Source organism: Columba livia, chromosome Z (assembly GCF_036013475.1).
Source record: "Columba livia isolate bColLiv1 breed racing homer chromosome Z, bColLiv1.pat.W.v2, whole genome shotgun sequence".
In the NCBI taxonomy this organism is placed as follows: Eukaryota; Metazoa; Chordata; class Aves; order Columbiformes; family Columbidae; genus Columba; species Columba livia.
Genome location: NC_088642.1, coordinates 64,858,953 through 64,880,181, shown reverse-complemented (window position 1 = coordinate 64,880,181; position 21,229 = coordinate 64,858,953). Strand labels below are relative to the sequence as shown.

The following is a 21,229-nucleotide window of genomic DNA, read 5'->3' as shown; positions in this document are numbered from 1 at the left end:
ACATTTCTCAAGGAACAAGTCACAAGAAACCCACAAGCTCTTGACAGGAGGTCAGAAAGTAACATTTGTATTTCTTCTATTTTTGGTTTAGAAAGAGTAAAAACTATTGCATAATATCAATCAAGTGAGGAATTAACAGTAAAGTAACTTTAAAAAAAATCTAACTCATCTAATTTCAAACATTTTAAGAAACAGAACTGGAAACAAATGCCAGGGATGTGTCAGATATGAAAAGAAAAAAAATGTAGCATCTTTGACAACTTCTGTGGCAGCACAGAAACACGAACATAATGACATTTGGGGGAGATCTCAGGAAAGATTGTACACAAATCCTTTGGCAGCAATCTATCAAAACAAGAACAATAAAATTAGATGAAAACTAATGTTTTGAGATAGAAAGGGTATACAGATAGATAATAAATTTCATTTACTTTGCTTAGTGAAATAATGCACTTGAAATTCCCGGAGGTACCTAATTGAAAAATATGGAGAAAGAAGATCAGACTGAAACTAAGGAAGCCAGAATTCCACAGAATATTGTTAATCTCTCTGAAAAGAAATGATCCTTAAAATATTTATTATTTACCAAATAATCTTTCTATAAGTAAACTACTATAATTCACTAGGAAAAGCATGTGATGTTAAAGAAAATATAAAGCATTAAAGTCTGCTGGGGAAATTCTGATCCCAGCAGCTTCTTCAGGATCAGAATTTCTCCCACTGAGAAAATTAAATGAGGTGGTGGCACCACAGAGTAAAGATCCAATCCCAGCTAAGTGAACTGAAACAGGTGAATCAGAAAAACCCTACTAAACAGATATAACTAGTATGGTAAATAAACACAAGCCCTGCCACATTTGTTTGCAAAAACTGACAAGACAAAAATGATTGGTGATGGTGATTGAATTGCATTTAAGTAAACAATACTGCAAATATTGTTAGTTATTATAATTTGGTTAGTCAGAATTTCTTTAATATAATGTAACATTTCACCTTTTCCTTCTAACCTATAGTATACAAAAAAAAATCACACATTCAGAGGTTTCCTTTAGAATGAGCTAGACCTTTATTTTTACAGTCCTTCAGTAAAACTGTGGAGACTAGAGAACAGAATATAACACTCCTATTCTGAGTGTCACTATCAAAATGTAGTAAGTTTTATAAATTCGTTCACTCTAAAGCACCTGTGTCTGTATCTAAGGAGGTTACCAGTTTTGGCAGGGAAACGGAAAGGAACAAGAATCTTGTTTAAATGAAGTAAATTTTCTGGTTCATTTACTAGTGAGGAAAAAAAAAAAAAAAGAGAGAAAGATGTTAAGAACAGGAACATCCAGAACTATGTAGTACTTGATAAAGGAAAAAGTACACAGAACCTAATGTTCAGTATAAAAAATGATGTATCTTTTTTGAAATTAATTTAGCATAAATTAGATGGGAACAGAATAAGAAATGCTTCAAAAGCGAAATGCTGATATGGCTTTAAAACATTTTCCACAGCAATTCTACAGATAGATAGAAATATGCTGTGGGATTTTTCGTGTTTAAAAACTCAGCCTTCTATAATATGCATACTATCTGGATTTTTTTTTTTTTTTTTTAGAATTAACACAGGCATGGTCATCTAAACTTATTAAAATAGATTTTCCAAATTTAGATCCTACATTTCTAGCCAGCACTTTATCCAAATCATCTCCATGGGGGACTGGAGCATCCTTCTTACAAGGAAAGACTGAGAGAGCTGGGTCTGTTTAGGCTGGAGAAGAAAAGGCTGGGAGCGGATCTCATCCATGTTTATAAATATCTCAAGGGTGGGTATCAAGAGGATGGACCAGACTCTTTTCAGTGGTGCCCAACCATAGGATGAGGGGCAAAGGGCACAGACTGAAGCATAAAAGGTTCCATCTGAATATGAGGAGAAATGTTTTTATTTCGAGGATGCCAGGGCACTGGAACAGGCTGTCCAGAGAGGTTGTGGAGTCTCCTTCTCTGGAGACATTCAAAACCAGCCTGGACACATTCCTGTGTGATCTGCTCTGGTGAACCTGCTTTAGCAGGTGGGTTGGACTAGATGATCTCCAATACCAGGTTAGAGTTCTCTTCCAATGCCATCCATTCTGTGATTTTGTGATTTGTTTAGTAAATTAATCTGAAAATAACCATCACTTTGTCCCACTTGTCTCTACAGTTGTATTGTATGGTTTATGAACGTTTTAAGGAGAAACGTTCAGTTTTAAATGCATGTGAATATCATGTTTAAATCTTAAGTTTTACAAACACCAGCAAGTATTGCTGTTTTCTTTAAAACATCTAAAGCTAGCAGCCAAACTACCTGACATTGCCTAGAGTAAGAGAGACACTGAAATGCACAGAAAACTGGAAATCTGAAAGAAAGATATTGTGAACTACAAACTAGACCAGTGGACTGCAAATGTTTTTGGTTATTCACCTTTACATAGTTTATAAATGACATACATGTACTATTATACTAATATATCATATACTTTATAAAATATTTAAAAATATAAATTACAAAAGGATGAGATAAAGACAAACCAAATATTTTGGTTTTATTAGTTTATTTATTAATGGTACCAAAAAATATTTTCTTCCTGCACCCCAGTGGATTATATCGTGCACACCACACTTTGGAGACCACTGGACTAGACCACTGAGGACTGATGGACATTCTCTATAGGACTGGTTGCTTTCACCTCAGGTGAACAGAGCCTACAATGAGTTTCACTTCCATCCTCAGCAACATCTTCTCCTCTATTTTTTTTCCCCAGTATTAACTATCTAGCAGTTTATAGAGCTGTTACAATCAGACTGCATCTATTGCCTCTGCAACCACTCATCCTGTCCCCAGTGTTGGCAATTAGCAATCATAGTCTTAATTAGCCTGACCCACCTGGCTATTTTGCTACTAATAAATCAATTAATTCAATTCACATGGAGGAACTTCTGTGTAGTACCATAGCTTAATCACTACTGGTCATCCTTGTATATGACTGTTTCACGCAGTAGAAAAACTTAGTATACAGGCTAAATTTGTATTCCTCACTGATATGCAGCCTGTCAAGCAAGTACGGAGTGTGGTTAGTATTTTTAATGTATGTAGGGATTTGGCAAAAGCCTCAGCAGAGCACAAAGGAGAAACTTGGGATGTAAGCTATGAATGCTCTGGCACACTGAATTGGATGATCTTTACTTCTCCCTGAATGGTCCGGATACAGCTCACTGCGGGTCTCAGTTCACTCACCTCCCTCAGGAGACTCTGTTACTACTTCATTTGTTAGTTTCTGATGTGAGGAACAGAAGCTTCTAAAACCAGGGTAACTTTGTCACAGGGATCTCTAAGGAGGCTTTTTATTTTTTCCTTCCCCTGTAGAAATATTTTGTCCATTGGGGGCTATTAAGCTATGTGATCTTGTACTTACATCCAAAGATGTCCCCCTCCTGTCTTTGATTATTTCCGCTGGAAAGAGATTGTCTGTCTCTGTCTCTTTATTTTCCTTTCCTAGCCAGTGTCATGAGGAAACAGAAAAAAAATCACAGGAATAAAATACATTTTACTGTCTGGCCTTTTCTTCTTAGACACAAGTATATGTTTTTGCACCATGTCAGTGGTGTAGACTTCTGCCAAACATGTTGTTTTCTGTCATCCCCATTGTTTTCCCTGTCTTCTCCCACATAAGGTGACTATCACTTTGCTTCATGAAACGTTAGTGAGATTCTCATTAAACACACTTTCCCTCACAAAAAAGTGAAGAATCTGCTCTTCTATACTGACACGCTTCAACTTCTGGGATCAAAAATGAGTGCAATATTGCTGAAAAGTATGGAAAGACGTGCTGGACTCAGCAACTATTGAGTAGCTGAACTGTTGGGCACATCTATAAGTGTTCACAGTCAGAATACCTTTCGCCATTTCCTGAAAAACTTGGAAAACCATCTGCATATCCGAATTCTTCTGCCACTTCGGTGAATTGGTACTGTCTGCTACAGAAAACCATATGAATTACTTGCTTTCATAAAGGAAGGAAGTCCTGCAATGGTGCAGGAAAAAAACTTCCAGTTGCTGCAAAGTGTTGATACCTTTTCATTGTTGGTCATATTCTGAAGTAACATAAAGTAAATAGACATAAAGTAGATAGTAAATTGATCAGGAACCTTTTTTGCTCCCAAATGTTAGAAAGGCATGTGACTTGCTAGTTGCAGCTGAATGTTTTTAGGAGCATTCTTTGAGGGAAAGAAGAAAAACATGCAGACAGAAAACAAACAAAATAATCTTAGATATCATGATCATTAACATACCATTTTATTTTACTACACGATGCAACTCATAGCATTGTGCATGCTAGTTCTCCAAAGTAAAAGAATTTTATTGCTTTTCACTAGTTCTACTATGTTCTATATAGTCTGATTTTTGATAATGTTGAAATCTTAAGGGAAATATTTCTTCAACATACAGAACTAAATGACACTTTACAAGCACCAAAGATTGGCTTGGAAGAAAATGGTAGAAAGGTGTTTGAGGCCAGGCAAATGAGATTACAGTGGAAAAGGAGAAATATTGTAAAAACTCTGTAAAATATTTGAAAGACAGTTGAACATATGCCTCAAATCAGGAAATAGAACGTGTAAATTGCATTGTGGAATTACAATACTAGAAATAGAATGTTTAGATATTGCTTTTCACTTGCAAAAATTACATAAAAAGTGAAAGGTATGAATGAGCATCAAGAGTAGGTATTCCACTCTGTTGTCCATTCCTGCTTCATATGCAAGCCCTTCTTTATATGTCCTACATGTTCATTTTTCTTTTTCCTTTCATTTATTAAGAATAGGGGACTTGACAAACCTTATTAGGCTGCCTTGCATCGCAATCTCCATTTTCCTGCCTTTGCTACAAGCTCTTAAATGGAATCTGTACACTGAGCCTTTTTGTTACTCTTCTCACAATTGTATCTCAGTGGTGCCTCAGCAGTGTAATTTGTATCTATCATCTCCTGTGCCCTCTCAGCCTCTTCCTACCAGCAGAAAAGCGTACACTGGAGTGTTTTGGAATATATCTGTAATTATATAAAAACCTACCATGCCACGTATTTACACTAGATGTAAAAAAATCATGCAACGCACCTTGTATTTGGAGCAAAAATTGTATTTGGTGCAGAAATTGGTAAGAATTGGCACAGAATTCTACAGTGCCAAGAAAGCTTGATCTCCTGTATGGATGAAAAAATGCCCTTTTTTTAGCAAAAGCTGCACTGTTTCGGTGGAGTTCCTTAATGACCATAGTCTTTATCTCCAGCTTTAGCTGAGTGTACATCTCTCCTGTATGTTGGAAACTTCTTAAAACACTCATTTTACACAGTAGGAACTGAACCACAACGTGTCTGTAACTTGGCCGAGGTCACACAAGAAGAACAAGAAGGAAACCAAAACTGAACTCCGTTTTCCCAAGAATCCCTAGGGTGCCCCATGAGACATCCTTTCTCTAGAGTAACTGCGTCTAGCATTTGCACATTTGGTATGTACCTCTGGCTATGAATAGCCTATTTGTTAACGTGTAAAAATAAGTACAATCTTGAAAATTTATTTTGTTGATACAAAGAATTTATAATATATGTTAAACCTGATGAGATCTGGAAGACATGCTTGCTACCACTAAAAGGAACTCCAAAGTAAGAAGTATATTTACTCATGTAACATATGTTATATAGATTATTCTATGTGGAAACCTAGTGTAGTAGTTTATATACTTCCATGTCATTTTTTTGTTTTTTTTCATCTCAATACTTCATCTTTTTCCTTATTTTTAATTCATGGAAGAAATGCTCTCCCAGGATGGAAGAGGAAAGAATAAAAGATAAGGGGCTTGAGGGTTAAAAGAGGAATTGTGCTGAGTGTTACCAGCCTATGAAGATTATCTAACATGGAGAGCAGACAATGAAGTGGAGGAAGTTTGAGAATAAAACTGTTTATGGTGACTGGAGAAGCAGAAGCCAATGATAGCATGAGACAATGGCAGACCTAGAACAAGGAGGGTAAGCATTTAGTTAAATAACTCACTTGAAAGCATTAGATCAGTATTGAAGGCAAAATACATTGGGACAGGCAATTCTGAGCATTTCTGAGTACTCACAGAAATTCTGCAGTAGGATGAAACTAAGTTCCAGAGTCAGGTCTAAAAGTACAGCTGCCAGTGTTACTAAGTACTGAGGACTGAATGACTGGTGTGAACAGGTGTTCTTCAAACTACTTGCTTATAGTTAAACATCAATATACTTTTTGTATGGATGATCTGCTAGTGATATGTAAACTGCATTCTTAGACAATATCGACATAAACTTACCTGAAGTGTTTGAAAAGTAGTTAACTACTTCCTGAAATGGACTACTAGCTCTTTCTAAGAGAACTAAAAGCAGTTACTTTTGTTCATCATGCATTCAACAGAATTTCAACTATGATCTACTTTCAATTATTTGCCCTTCTATCAATGTTAATAAGGAAAAGCAAAGACTGAATTTATTTTAATATAGCAAGAAAAATAACATAAAGAAATACGTAAAGTTTGAAATTCCTTTTAAAAAAATTCAACAGGACTTAGTCTGAATTTGACTCCCTTGACTGTGGCCCCTTATACTAAAAGAGCCATATGTCTGTAAATATATCTATTTGTCTTAAATAATAAAAAGAACAACAATAACAGCAATGTTGTTGTCAATCTTGCTGTTTATCTCAGATAAATACACTACACTTTCTAAACAGCAGACAGAATCAGATAACAAATGGATATTCTCCACCCTTTTTGGAGACATGTTTTTTCAAGCACACACCCAAGCTTTTACCCAAAAGTGGGGAAAAAAAGCACCATAACCTAGGGTGTCCAAAATAAACTATTCAGGGTCAGTAATAGTGGCTGTACGTCTCTTTAATCATAATTATTTTCCTTCCTAGCTCTCTGCATGGAAACCTGACTGCCAGTAGAACTGATTTTAGTGACAAATGATTGAAGAAGTTCACAAGTCACATGAACATTAACACAAAGAGGGGATGAAGTATACCCATTCCCTGTTAAATGGTGCCTAAGTTCTGCATTAAAACATAGGGTCAAATTATTGAATACTCTCAACCTACCTATCAGATTTAATTCACAGATCCAAACTTTATATTGTGTGGAGTAAGTTTGTGTTTCCTGCATGGCTTGAAAGCTTTTATTCTTGAGGCTCTGTACTGATAAAGAATACTGTAACCAATTTCAAATGCTGAATAATTTCTAAAGTCAAATTCAGACGCCTAGTACTGTCTGCTTGAGACAAATTAATTTCTTCTAATATACCTGTAAGCTTTGCAGCTTTGCAAGTGCTACATGTCTTTGGGCAGCCTTTATCTGAAAGCTATCTAATTCTGCTGTTTGACTTGATTCTTGTTGCTTACATAAAAACATTTCTGCAAAGAAATACTTTTGTACTCTGAACAGACAGTCCTATAAGCTTCATAATTTTATAATTTTGGCTGTGATATGAGATGCATTTAGATGCATCTCTCACATTGGAGATATATCTTATTTCAAACTTCAACCACAAGTAGTATCTGAAAAGATTTACAAGAAGACAAAACAATCATCCTGCCCTCAGTCCAAAAGTTATTGCTTACTGAGAATACAGTGATTCAAGAAATCCCCAGTCTGGATATGACTTAAGTATCACATGTTAGTTCTGGGCCAGCCAAATATCTTTACTGTGGTTAGCAGTCTGCAAGACAGTGCAAAAGACTTGAATTTGATTCCCTGCTTTGTATACTTGACCAAACAGAGAGCTATGCTCATGCCTGTATAATGTCTTTCATCCAAGAATCTCTGAAGATGCACAGCAGGAAAATGCTGACCTGTTGGTGTCCTTAGGGTGATTTTACAAAGAAGGGACCTGTGCATGAGATACCAAGAAATCTGAAATTAATTTTTCAAACTTGCGAATATTTTTATAATGGAAGATCTAGTTTTTACTAATGGGAAGTATTTCTACTAATGTTAAGTGAATGCACAGGTCTATGTCAAGGCAACCAGAACTTAGCACCCTCAAAAATTGTTATACTGGGTAACTCTTAGAAGGTAGTTTTCAGAGAAAAATGCACAAGCCTTCACTGCCTTGTCAATGTAACTCCATTGTGCTGTGTTTGCAAAGCTGTAGTTAAACCTGAATGAATAAGTTTTTCAGGATACAAGCTATTCTGCACAGAGCTACCAGGCTATCTACAATGGTTTCAAAAGTAATGTAACACCATTTAGTAGCTTGGTTTCCGTCCTAATGATAACATCTGTACTGTTTTGTAACTGAGCTGGCAATCTTTGGATAAGCAGAGTCACAACTACTTGGCTCAGCTGTGTCTTGAAACACACAGCATGGCTTATTGGAACAGAGGAAATTTGACAATTATAATGTTGGCCATAATTTTGGTAACAACTTTGGTGGAAGAGTAAAGCATATTTTATAAGGTTTTGATAAACTGAAAGCAGATCAGAGTGGATTGTTTAAAAGTAACTGTTAAAGAACAATACAGAGTAAGGTAAAAATTAAATAAAAAAAAGACTAGCATCTTGGATACTGTGTATCACAGTAATACGGATGGTGAGATGAAGTTAGAGTGGAACATACACTGACTAGTTCAGTATGATATTAAAAGGCAAATGCCATTTTGAGCTATATTACCAAGAACACTGTATAAAAATATATATGAGGTAATTACTCTATTGTCTATGGATCATATGAAGCTTCAGTTAGAGAACTATTTGCAAATCAGTCCAGTGAACTTGCTGACATTTATGGTAAGTTGAGTAGTACTTAGGGAAAAACAAGAAGAGTGCTAGTAATTTTCAGAAATACAACCTGTGAAGAATGCTTCAAGGAAAAGGCATTTTCTGTTCTATGAGGGAGACAGAAGTCTGACAAGAACCTGATAAAGTTCTTCCAGTGTTCAAAAGTCTGCTATGAAGTCTGTCTAGGATATGGCAACATGGTATCAGTTTCTTTATAGGGAAAAAATCTTTTCCTTAGCTATCAGGAAAATCTAACATTATAGACGGTGAAGTACTGGAGTAAGCCACTTACAGATAGTTGGATTTTTAGAAAATTCTGGACTAACATCTCTTAAAGATGTTCTACACATATTTATCTTGTCTCAAAACAGATTAGAAGTCTTGAGATTTCATCCAGATCCAAAACTCTGCAATTCCATGAATTCAGAGTGACATACACACTGCACAGTGCAGTTTAAAATGAAGTAACATATCCCTGTTTGGCATATACAGTGGTGATGCTGAATGGCTTGTGTCTTCTGCTTACTGTCACAATACCTGCTTTTCATCTGAAAGGCACAATGCCAGTAACCTGTTGCTACTTTATATCAACAGATTTATTTTTCCTGGTGTTGGTGATTAAATTTTGAACATAAAGTATTGGCCTAGCCTTTCTAATAATACCATTAAGTATTTTAAAGGCTGGAGGTAACACTTTTTTTAATAAGGCAAGTAGAGAGTGAAATACTAGACGAGCTACAAGTAGCTCATTATGTATTTGTTTTGATGCCTCTCTGTTACAAAATCAAGTATTCTCTGCTAGTTGCACGCCCAATGAATAGCATTTTCCTTTGGAGTCTGGAAAAAGATATCCATTGGTATGCTTCTACAACAGATTTCTTGAATAAATGCTTCCTACTAAAACTATACATGGAGGACCAGATGTCTGTGTCTTTCCTCCGCATAAGTGTGGCACTTAAAGTAGAGATCATCCTTCCTTTAATGTACAGAATTTATTTTAGCTCAAATTTTTAATCAATTATTTGAATTCTATCAACATCTCTTACAAAGCACTAAGCAACATATGTACATGTGCACGTGTGTGTGTGTGTTTAGTCTGTAAAAGAATAAGAACATGAAGATGGTTAATTAAGAAGTTACAAGGAAGTACTTTTTGTCTTTTAAGAGAAATATGTGAAATGAGTTAGAAGAATGCAAACAGTAACTATCCAGCTTCCTTTTAAAAATGTGACCTGGACTATATTTCAATCATTCTTTAAACTTTCAGGAAAAAAAAAAATAGAAGAAAACATATTGAAACCCTAACCTATCCTATATTATTAAAGACTGAAACAGGAAATAGCAATAATATTATGGGAGGCACTGACAATAAAGCTACAAGACTGTAGCCACTAGGCATGTGTATCAGAAGATTCAGCTAATTCTGTGACTAGTCAGTTACAGACTATGGAGTAGAAAAGCTGATATTTTAAGTTCAAATATTTTATTTGCTAGTCATGTCACTGAACTGAAGATGTCAAATAACTGCTGCTGAGATCTTGACATCGCAGCAGTTATCATGGTTATCATATCTCACAGCTTACAACATTTCTTCTTTAGTAGTCCCACATTTAGTTCGCTACCAGTGCAATACCCATTAACAGGCAGTAACAGGTCAGGCAGAAGAAAACTGACCTCATCACAGTAATCTGTGGAACAATATTGCCACCTTGGACTGGCATAGGTTTTAAAGCTGTTTACTAGATCAAGCTGAGGGTGGAGAGTGGGACCACACGGGCAGGTTTATTATAACGCTTCTATTTTTTTTAAGCAACTATTATAATTGTTTTGATGCTTCTAAGTACTAGAACATTTAAAATTATGGTGTCTGTATCACAGAGGCAATCAGACTGCTACCAACTTTTTTTACATATGTGTATCAAACAACAGTAAGTCTTTTGCTCGTACACAGAGTATCTGTTTGCATTGAGCCATAAAGCAAAGGGTATAAGCCTTTCAGATGCCCAAAGAAATCAGAAATAGAGGGTCAAATTAAAATGTTTACAATATACAGCACAATTTTACAAAGAGAATCTCAGTTGCTACAGATTCAATTCCATATTCAGATAATATGGAATTCACTCAGCCTTTATGGGAGAGTATTTCACAAAGAAGAGTTGCAGCTGTTCAAATGATAACCCCCTTTGTCACCTCTTTAGAGCCATTGCTTCGACCTCCTCACATCTGGCTCTGCTCTGAGACAGGTATTCAGTGACAGTGCTGGTAGCGTTGATTACAGAAAGTTTCTCTAAACATTTTGTAATTTAACTTTCATAGCAGAGAGCGATATTTTTCTATCCTTGAAAGACTCTCCTGCCCTGCACAGTTGAAACTCATGAACTAGAAGAGTTACAAATGCTGAAAGATCCACATTTTAATTTTGAATTGACTCTAAAACATTTTGAGGTTTTAAAAATAACCATTTAGTCAACAGTATGCTATTCATCTTGTTCTCATTGTCCATCCATGCACATATGGAATAAATTCCTTTTATTCCCTTCATATATATAAAAATATATGTATATAGGTGAGGTCAATTTAGTAATTCAGAAAATACAACATCCAAAAACTTGGAGAGTCTGGTCCAAGGTCCAAGACCAACCCTTTGGATGTAAAATCAAACTAACTGAAAGTGGGGCAGCTAAAGGATAGATATGAAATTCAGAGTTCTATTTGCATAGCACTGTCAATTCCAAACGGTATTTGGCTTATGATCCAGTGACAGAATGGCAGGGATGAACAAGCACTTTAAAAAGGAAAGTTGTTTTTGGACAAAATATTTTAATTTCCCAGTTTCTCCAAGCTCCTCAGATTTTATGCAATGCCTGTAGCAAAGTCTACACCACCTTTTTTGCAATTGCACCTGGTCACAATGTGCGAAAGAAAAGAAGTCTAGTAGATGTCCTCAACAAAGTATTTGTACTAAGGAGCAGTGAGAGTACCCAGCATTCTGACTAGATCTTTGGATGTGAGGCTTAGAACCAAGCTGAAGTTCAAACAAGACCTATTAAGTGGTGTTAAAGTAGCTGAATCCTCTGCTAGGACAGTTCAAAATCTAAAAGTTGGCCTTTGGAAAGAAGGCAAGGATCAAGCTGTCAATTATTCTGCCTTTTTTTTCTCTTGACATAAAGATCAAATTGAATTTTAACATCTGAAGCAATTATAAAAGAAATAAAAAAGGAATACAGAAGTTATAACGCAAAAGGAATCATGGTTATGTCACTGCTTTAATGTTCTGCACTGTATTCAGCTTAGTCACAACCATTTTAAGTCTCCACTTAACAAGGTGTAAATAGCAGAAAAAATGTTCTGCTAAAAGTAGGGAAATCTTAGCAGTAATCTTACAAGACTGGACATGACAGATTTTGTTATTTCCCCTGAAATATTACATCTGACATTTTTGTTGCTTTTAAGATACTGAGCCACCAATAACTTTCAGCTGTGACTGAGGCATTTTATTTGTTAAAACTCATTTATGAAAGCAAGATAAGTGCACAAATGCTCATTGCAAGATATCAGGATAAAAGAGGTAAAATCCCATCAACAATTACAGTTCAAGACTAAAGCAGTTAAACTGAGTAAGAAAAAAAAAAGAGACGTTCCCATCATGCTTACAATGAACTCTCCAAGGCAATCACTTTTTACTGGAGTAATATAAGGAAAACAAATGGTAAAACACTAAGAGAACTGGAAAACATTGAGATTCACTTGGGAAAAATACCCTCAAGTGTTATATGAGATAAGCTGAGACATATTCCAGAATGCGTATAGAACACTACGTGTGGTCTCTGACTAGCAATTACTAAGCTATAGAAAACAATTTTGATGGACAGAGATTGGAAGTGACAACAGAGAAAGAAGAAACTTCAATCTAGAGAGCTCTTAAAAGAAATGTGTGTATTCTTAGTGGAGAAAGGATAACCATAGAACGAGCAAATATGTATTTTTACTTTCTTTACTACTTTAAGAAAGTTGCTGAAACTTACAGGACCTTATTCCCTTCATCTCTAAAGTGGGTTGAACAGTTTTGTTTCTTTGCTCATGTTTAAAACTTTCCCATGTCCCTTGCAAAAGCTGTTGTAGAACTACAAAGTAACATCTGTATCTATAGCTTTTAATATATATTCTTCCATCTGAGGTCATAAAGTACTGGAAGCACATTTGTCTTTAAGAACATCTGCTAATGCATTTGCGAAAGTCCAGGATAAATCAAACTGTGTGGTACCACTCTCTAATAGAGTGTTAGAAAAGATTGGGTACAGACGGTATCGCACAAAAGCGATGGATATGCTGCAGACAATCTTTTCTCATCTTAAAACCCCACAACTATGACTAGGAGAATCTAGCAATACTTAAGTGCTGGAAAGACTTCAAATCACCTTCAGCATTTTCGTGCAAAATGAGGCAAAGGAGACATAATTACCTGTTCTTAAATTAACTTCCTGAATGACAAAAATGCTTTTTGATTCAGAACACTAAAGTATCTGTATTATTATCTGACATACTTTCATGAACCTTATAGTGAATGTTGTCAGCTGGTTAACAGGGGTTAGAAAGTTATATGTTCAGAAGTTAAGAAATGTTGTCATTACAAGTGTCTACACAACATTAATTCAGCTCTTTCATGTGATGAGTACAGAGTGTCTGAAATTATATGATCATGTACTGTTTTCTCCCTGCAAGGTCTGTCTGTATCAAGTACACAGAATGAGTGATGTCCTCTAAATGAAAATGAGTGTCTGTATAAGAAATGAAGCTTCCTTCTTCAGACTCCCGCTTAATCTTCTGCTGAAGTTTTAAGGTATGTGATGAATGAGACAGGAAGAGAAAGACAGATGTATGGTTAAAGCAGATGAAGCAGTTAAATCCCACCCTGGAGAACTACATTCTATCAGTCTCTGAGATCCTGTATAATCCCAAGCAACTCACTTTAAACAACATGTTTAGTTGGTCACTTGTTTTTTACCTCCTGGCTCAGGCCTCTGTAGTCCGTAGCTAAGTTCAGGTGAACTCCTTCAGAAGCAGTATCCTTGATACCCTGCTTACATCATGTAAAATTTCAAACTCTTCCTCTAAAATACCAGGAAATTATAGTTTGCCAGGGGAAGTATCAGACTCTTTTTTGTAAGCATTGGCCAACAAGAATCTTATGGAGTTCAACAAATATAAATGTACAGTCTTCCACCTGGGAAAACATAATCTAGGAGTGTAGCACAGGGTGGTATGTACCAGGCTGGGGAGCAGCTCCGTGGAAAGAGACCTGGGGGTCCTGGTGGACAACAAGCTCTATACAAGTGTGCTGCTGTGGCAAAGAAAGTCAACAGGATGCTGGGCTGCATCAACAAGGGCATCACCAGCAGACATGAAGAAGTCATTATCCCACTCTACTCAGTGGTTGTCAGGCCACACCTGAAATACTGTGTTCAGTTTTGGTCTCTGCTATGCAAAAAACATGTGGACAGGCTGGAGTGGGTCCAGGGAAAGGCCACAAAGATGATCAAAGGACTGGGAAGCCTGTCATAGGAGGAAAGGCTGAGAGAACTGGGCTTGTTCAGCCTTGAGAAAAGAAGGCTTAAGGAAGACCTCATCAACATGTTCCAGTATTTAAAGGGTGGCTACAGAGAAGACAGAGGCTCCCTTTTCACAAGAAGTCACATGGGAAATACAAGGGTTGGTGGGTACAAGTTACTCCAGGGGAGATTTCAGTTGGACACAAGATGGAAATTTCTCCCACTGAGAACAATCAGTCATCGGAATAATCTCCCCAGGGAAGTGGTGGATTCCACAACACTGGACCCTTTTAGGATTCAGCTGGACAGGGTGCTGGGCCACCTTGTTTAGACTGTGCCTTTGCCAAGAAAGGTTGGATCAGATGATCCTCGAGGTCCCTTCCAACCTGGTATTCTATGATTTTGTGATTCTATAATAACAAAAGCACAGATATTCTTTCCTAATTAGATCACTGAAAACAGCTGAAGTTCTCCTGAAATGTCAGACTCTGACAGATCAACTGGCATAAAACTCAAAAATGTTTAAAAAGAGGAAAAAAAAATAAAAAAGGAAGAAATCTCTAATAGGAAGTAGGAGCCTGTCTTTTATGTAAGTCAAGCTACAGGCCATCTTACCTATTGTAGCATAGGAACTTAATATAAATGTTCAGTATGCATATGGATGCTACTTACATATTTCTGAATAAAGTGAATGACCATGTAAGGATTTCATAATGGTATTGATCTAAAATGTTGATGATTATTTTTATCATTAATTGGATTCTTTCCCCCTTACTGGTTGTGAATTACACAAAACAGGTTTTATATTTCAGACTGGGCATAATTTCTCTGTTGGAGATTCTTCCTACTGGTAAACTGTTTTTTTCATATACCTTTCAATTATACTACTGTCTAGAGGTGTCCTTTCTCACTTTGTCACCCATCAAAATATGGAGGATTTCAGTCTGATACATTGCTGTAGTCCCTTCTAGGCTACTAGTGCCTTATGTCCTGCCTCTGCTTTGTTGGTTGGGCACATCCTCTGAACTGCACCTCCAGGTTTGCAAAATGGGAAGAAAATTCAAGTAAATCATACATTTATTTCATGAGAAGGAAGATCAAGACAGCAGAGAACTACCACAATCTGGAAACATCACAATTTAAATGACTTATACTTCCATTTCTTTCAAGTTGCAGTTCCTACTCAAACTCTATCTCAGACTTGCAACATCTCAGTGCTTCAAAGTGGAAAATCAAAATAAAAGTGAAGAAAAATACTTTTCTAACTAACTTTGCTCATGCTAATTAATCTCAGACCAATGAGTACTACTAATTCTTTACAGTGGTTATAATTGGTTTTGACCAAAAACTACAGTGAGAAAGTACTTGCTGTATAGAACAGATATTCCTGTTGATGAGGCTGAAATTGTTAGAGACACTGCTCTCTTCACTAAACAAATATCATTAGTCTAAAAAGCAAGGAAAAGTTTAGGTTTTGCTCCTACTCTCTGAAACTGTACATACAATCTCCAAAATTTAAGATAATTATGTACTTTGGAAGTCATTAAAACAGTCCTGTGACACACTTTAGGTCTGTATTCTGTCTTTTGAGGTTTTCATTGAACTAAAAGTAAAGACGTAATTTCCTGCAGTATCTATGATGTGTACTGATATGACAGTCATCACAGCAATCTCAAGAAAAAAAAAGACACTGTTCAGGTATTTTAACAAGGGCCCTGTCTTTTTAGGATTATCTCAGAATATACCACATAGTAGGCAAATTTGAAAGCGAGAACTCCATGCAAATTCAAAACATTATTGTATATGTGACTGAAAGTGTGATTCTGAAAGATGTAAAATTTTTGAATAGCTTGGAGCTTGTTCAGTCTGATGTCTAATGATGATGTATATTCAAATGTCACCAGTTAGCTATGTTGCTGCTGATCCTTTGAGCAGAAATGTCTTATTCCACAATGTTTATCCTGTAATCCCATACTGTCAACCCAAGAATCAGAACTCCCAACAGCCAGCTTGCCTCCAGCTATTTTACCTCCTCAGCAGCTTTCAAGAGGCTGTAATATACTGTCAATACAAAAGCCACTGGCTTATTGACAGGCAGAAGAAGAAAAAAAAGGAGGTTTAAAAAAGCTGAATATCAAGAAAGGTAACAAAGGCATGACTCCATGAAGCATTATTAATTTTAATACAAAATTTCTTAGTCTTTAAAAATAAAGTAACTGGCAGTTATTAATGATTGTTACACTGAATAGGTTCTCTGCTTGAAATGATACAACAGGGTGTGTGATACAGGTTATTATCACTGTAATCTACTGGTTTAGTGTCTATAGGAATATCTCCTCCAGATGCCTAGCCCCAATGAAGAAAAATCTCACTTTTCCGAAGTCATAAGGAAAACTGGGTTTAAATTTAGTCGAATGGCTGTTTACTTACTATAAGCCTTTTCTTGCACAAAACTGTTTATAGACTTTGATTCACTTCTGTGAAACCGCATAGTAAAGATTAGCCTTGTAATGAGCATGGCATATCTTTATTCTAGCAGGTGACCATGCCCTTGTGAGCCGAGGTTGCAGAACTTTATTTTAAAGCTGCATCAAGCTGGCTTGGACCCTCCCTCCTTCATGTGAGGAGACACGGACGTGACCTTGTCAAGGCTTTAACCACTAGGGGGCTGTGTGAACACAATTTTTTGGCAACTTCTTGGCCCTTCACTGGTTCAAAAGGGCAAATGCATTTTTATGTACGATAAAACGTGACTCTGAAATAATTAACCAGGTTTTTCTTATCTCTCCCCTTTGACAGAAAGCGCATCAAATCATGGCTTAATTAGTCCCGTGAATGTTTTAGAATGATGAAAAATTACACAAAATCTTTGTTGGTCATGGTGTTTGCATTGAAAAAAGAAAAATCCTAAAAAGTGCAAAATCCTTTTGAATCATTGTCTGAGCATGAAACATACTCTCTACAGCTCAAGGATTGAAACTAATCCTGACAAACTGTGGACACTGCAAATCCTGTCCATAAGCTGGTATGTATAATGCCTAATCAAGTTATCCAACAAATACCCAGAAAACAGAATGAAATTTCCACAGAAACACAGATAATGTTGAGATGTATCCAATCAGCTTTTGTGAAAACCTGGTTTCGATACTAATATAGATCATTTACCCTTCCCTCTTCTGACGGGCATAGGAAATGCACAAATAACAAAGATGTCAAAACCTGGTAAAAAGCCTGGAAACCTTGTAATTCACAAGGACATGCTGTTCATTACATTAACAGTTACCTCCGATTTTAGCCCATAGTAGATGCAGGAAAAATAAGTGCAAAGCAGCTCCCTATCTCACATACTTGACACATCACCTCTAAATTCTTCTAAGTACCTGCTGTGTCATCAAGGTGTGCAGTCACACCAAAAGGTGGCAGGAGGCAAAATGTCCTTGTATTTATATTTCACATCACCTGGAAAGTTCTGCTAATGTTCACTTATTAAAGATCCTGTCCTGCCCTCGCATGAATACAGGGCCTGAGGAAGGGAGTGGGCTTTGGCAGCACTGGTGACCTCAGCATCTTCACGGGCAGGATGGCCAGATAGGCTCGGCCATCGGTACCTGTAAATAAAGTGCGACAGGCCTTCTGTCGTCTTCTCTTTGACAAGCAGCCCCCGCGACGCATTAAGTCCCCACCGCCCTCCCAACGCCGCGACCGGGGGACACCCTCCCGTCGCCTACAAACGGGGGTCGGGGAAGATTCCGCAGGCGAAGGGCGCCAAGAGGGTGCTGACGGCCCGCAGCGCTTCTCCCGCCGAGGCGCGGGCCGGACAGAAAGGTCGCCGGCGCGGAACGGGAGCGAACGGCCCCGCCTTCCCGCCGGCAGGCCGAGCCCGGGGCGGGCGGTGCGTGTGCGGCCGCGGGAGGGCGCGGAGCCGCCCCCGCTCCCGGCCCCCGCCCCGCGCTCTCCCGCAGGGCGCGCGGCGGCCGTTGTGTGCCTGCGCGCCCAGGGCCGCAGCGCCTGCGCCTCCCGGCCTTCGCTCGGCTTGGCTCCGTGTCACACACAGATGTGACTCTTGTCTGTTCCCTGCAAACGTACAACCGTGACGGCTCACCTCCTCCCGCCTCCCTTCCCCCCCGCAACAGCAAAAAAAAAAAACACACAACACCCTTTCACTAAAATTTCTTCAGATCCCCACATCGAGCAGCAGCCGCCGCCGCAGAGCCCCGGGAGCTGATGGAGCAATGGGTGGGAAGCGGGAAACCGGCATCACAAGCGAAAACTTTCCATCTGCCTAACTTTTCGCTACCCTTCTAACGCTCTCCCCTCTCCCGCTCCGGCTCCTTACCCCCTCTTCTGGGCTACGCTTCATTTTCCGCCGTTCTCTCCCCTCTCCCAGCCCTCCTTCCACCTCTCTCCTTGTCGCTCTGCTCGCTCGCCCGCTCGGGCGGCGCAGGAGCTGATAAGAGGAGAAGCAGCGGGAGAGGCTGCAGCCGCTGCGCGGAGGAACCGGGCAGAGGAGCGGGAAGGGGAAAGCGGGAAGAGGGAGGCAGAGAGGGGCGGCAGCCCCGCCGGCTGGCCTCACCGCAAAGTTGGCGGCGGCCGCTGGGCGTTTTTGACAGCTGGGCGCGGGCGGCCTCTGCCGCAGCCCCCGCCAGGCACAGAAAGTTTGGAGGGGGTGGGGGACAAGGCGGAGGGGATATTTTTCGCCCCCCAAGCTACTCTTTCCCCTTCCCTCTGCCCGCCGGTCTGCCGCCCTTTCAGCGTGGTGTCGCGGGAAGCAGCGCTGCCCTCGCAGACCCGCTCGCAGGCTCCCCCGCCGCCTCCCCTTCCCCTTCCCAACAACCCAACAACAACAAACCAACCTGTGGAGGCTCTGACCCGAACCTGGGTCCCTCCTCCCATCACTTCTAGCTCTCGGCTGAAAGCTTTTTCTTTCTCTCTGCTGCTCGGGCTGAACTTTGGGGACTGAAGTTTTGGAAGAGTCAGAGAGGGCGGAGGGAGAGACTCTCGCTACTGCCGCTGCCTTTTTTATTGGGGGGGGGGGGGGGGGGGAAGAGGAAGGCATATATTTTTTGGTTTTAAATATCTTTTCTTTTTAGTTCAAATCACCTGAAGGTGTGAGGGTGAGAGAGAGTGAGGAGGAAGGGGCGGGGGGGAGCGGGGGGGAGAAAGAGAGACGGGGAGAGAGGGGGAAAGAGAGAGAGGCGCTGAGAGCCCAGAGGCAAAAGGAAGGGTGCAGGCACTGCCGCTGAGAGGAGATCGAGAGACAGGGGGTGCACTTGACAACCAGCATGCAGAGATGGTAAGAAGTTTCCAGCAGCCTTTCGTTTTCATTCTAGCCTTTACTTTGGTTTAATTTCATTAATAAATCGTGCAGTAACACAAGCAGCCCTGCTCGCTATGCGGTGTGTTTAAGCCTTCAAATAAACAAGCAGCCGGGCAATGCGAAGGAGGAGGATAATAATAAATAAATAAATCAGCCCTGTGCTGCGTGGATTGGGGGAAAAATGACTAAGAGGCTGTGCTAAACTTTAAGCGAGTTTGGGGGGTTGAAATGGGATGGCCACATTTTACCGCCTCCTCCCCTCCACGAAAGATGAGGGGTTAGTGTAAAAAAAGTGTGCATATGGAGGGAAGGAGAGCGAAGGTGGAATGGGGTGCAGTCGGACATACGGTGGTCTGATCTTTTTTGGATACCACCTTCTGCTCGGAAATGAGTTAAGTTTGCACGCAATGTAAAGGTAACCTTTGAGAGCGGGGGAAGGAACTGTGTGTTTGCGTGTAAAACAACGCCTGAGGCAAGGAGACAGAAGTGTAAATCCACCTTCCCTCCGTAACTCGTTTCTTTTTGTTGTGCATGTGCTTGCAGTTTGCACCTCTCCAATCAGCGATTGTTAGCAGAACTTGCAGAGTTATGCTGATGCCCTAACTGTAAAAGGGATGGGGAGCTCCAAAAAGGCAACTTGAAGCAAGTTTTTGCTACTTACTTCATGTGCTATGGAAATGCACGTCTCCTGTACCAGCATGGGTTTTGCAAAGCAGGGTTTGGGCTTTCATGACCTTTTAATTTAAAAATTAAAAATGACTGAGGACCTCATTTGACTGAAGTCCGTTTTTCTGGGTTGTGATGTGAGGATAGGTTAAACAGCTGTGAAGAGCAAACACGTTTAGAGCCATGAGTAAACTTATCATGCATAGTGATAACTGTTCGTATTAAAAAGTAGACTGACCTCAGTTAGTGATGAATAGTGATCGGGCCATATTCGATAAAGTAGTATATTTTCAGTTGATGTTTGACTACTGCCTTGCTTTCAGTCAGCTCTTTTCACCTCACTCCAGGGATGTTATGTATCTGTCTTGTGTGCCTTGAACATACATATGTGCACGCACACACACAAACACAAACGTGTATATATGTATATGCATATACACGTATATGTATATACAGCACTCAAACTATACATACAGTGTGTGTCTGAATGGAGAGCTTGAGATGGAGGGTTTGTATTTTTCCCTTCGCTCCCTAACATGACATGTCTTGTTTCAGTGATCAAAGCCGCAATTGGAGTGCAGGAGATGCAACTGTCAAATGTAGGCAACAATAAAAAAAAATTCAAAAAAAAAAAAAGGAGGGGGAAAAAGCAGCATGCGCCCAGGACTGTGGTTACAGTAACGCTGACAGAAATTAAAGTGGTTTTGAAAGCAGCATGCGATTTATGATGGTTCCCATTTACCCTAGAGTCAAGCTGTTGTAAAATTGATGCACAAAAGACATCATGTAATAATCTGGTGTACCCAGGATTAAAGTGGCAACGAGTGTCTTTTTTATGTGCGTGTCTGGCCGACAGTTAATATGGTTGGAAGCTATTTT

General features: G+C 39.1%; 1 protein-coding gene and 1 long non-coding RNA gene across 9 annotated transcripts in view; one reads left to right on the top strand and one right to left on the bottom strand.

The window, feature by feature from the left end:
* LOC110359415 (uncharacterized) overlaps nt 1-19,400 on the bottom strand; it is a 48,724-nt gene extending 29,324 nt beyond the window's left edge. For 2 of the 6 annotated variants that reach the window (XR_010469003.1, XR_010469002.1), the window contains exons 1-2: nt 19,221-19,399; nt 17,748-17,975 (exon numbers count right to left, since the gene is read on the bottom strand). This is a non-coding gene — a long non-coding RNA (uncharacterized LOC110359415). Of the gene's footprint in view, nt 1-17,747; nt 17,976-19,220 lie in introns of all 6 variants that reach the window. The other 4 variants (XR_010469004.1, XR_010469001.1, XR_010469005.1 and 1 more) reach the window with 3 other exon arrangements.
* Nucleotides 18,436-21,229, top strand: part of BNC2 (basonuclin zinc finger protein 2) — a 355,747-nt gene continuing 352,953 nt past the window's right edge. Inside the window, exon 1 of one of the 3 annotated variants that reach the window (XM_021288801.2) lies at nt 18,436-18,603. In XM_021288801.2, coding sequence (XP_021144476.2) covers nt 18,592-18,603 — 12 coding nt within the window. In that variant the 5' untranslated portion in view covers nt 18,436-18,591. Of the gene's footprint in view, nt 18,604-19,527; nt 19,661-21,229 lie in introns of those variants that run through there. The other 2 variants (XM_021288805.2, XM_021288802.2) reach the window with 2 other exon arrangements.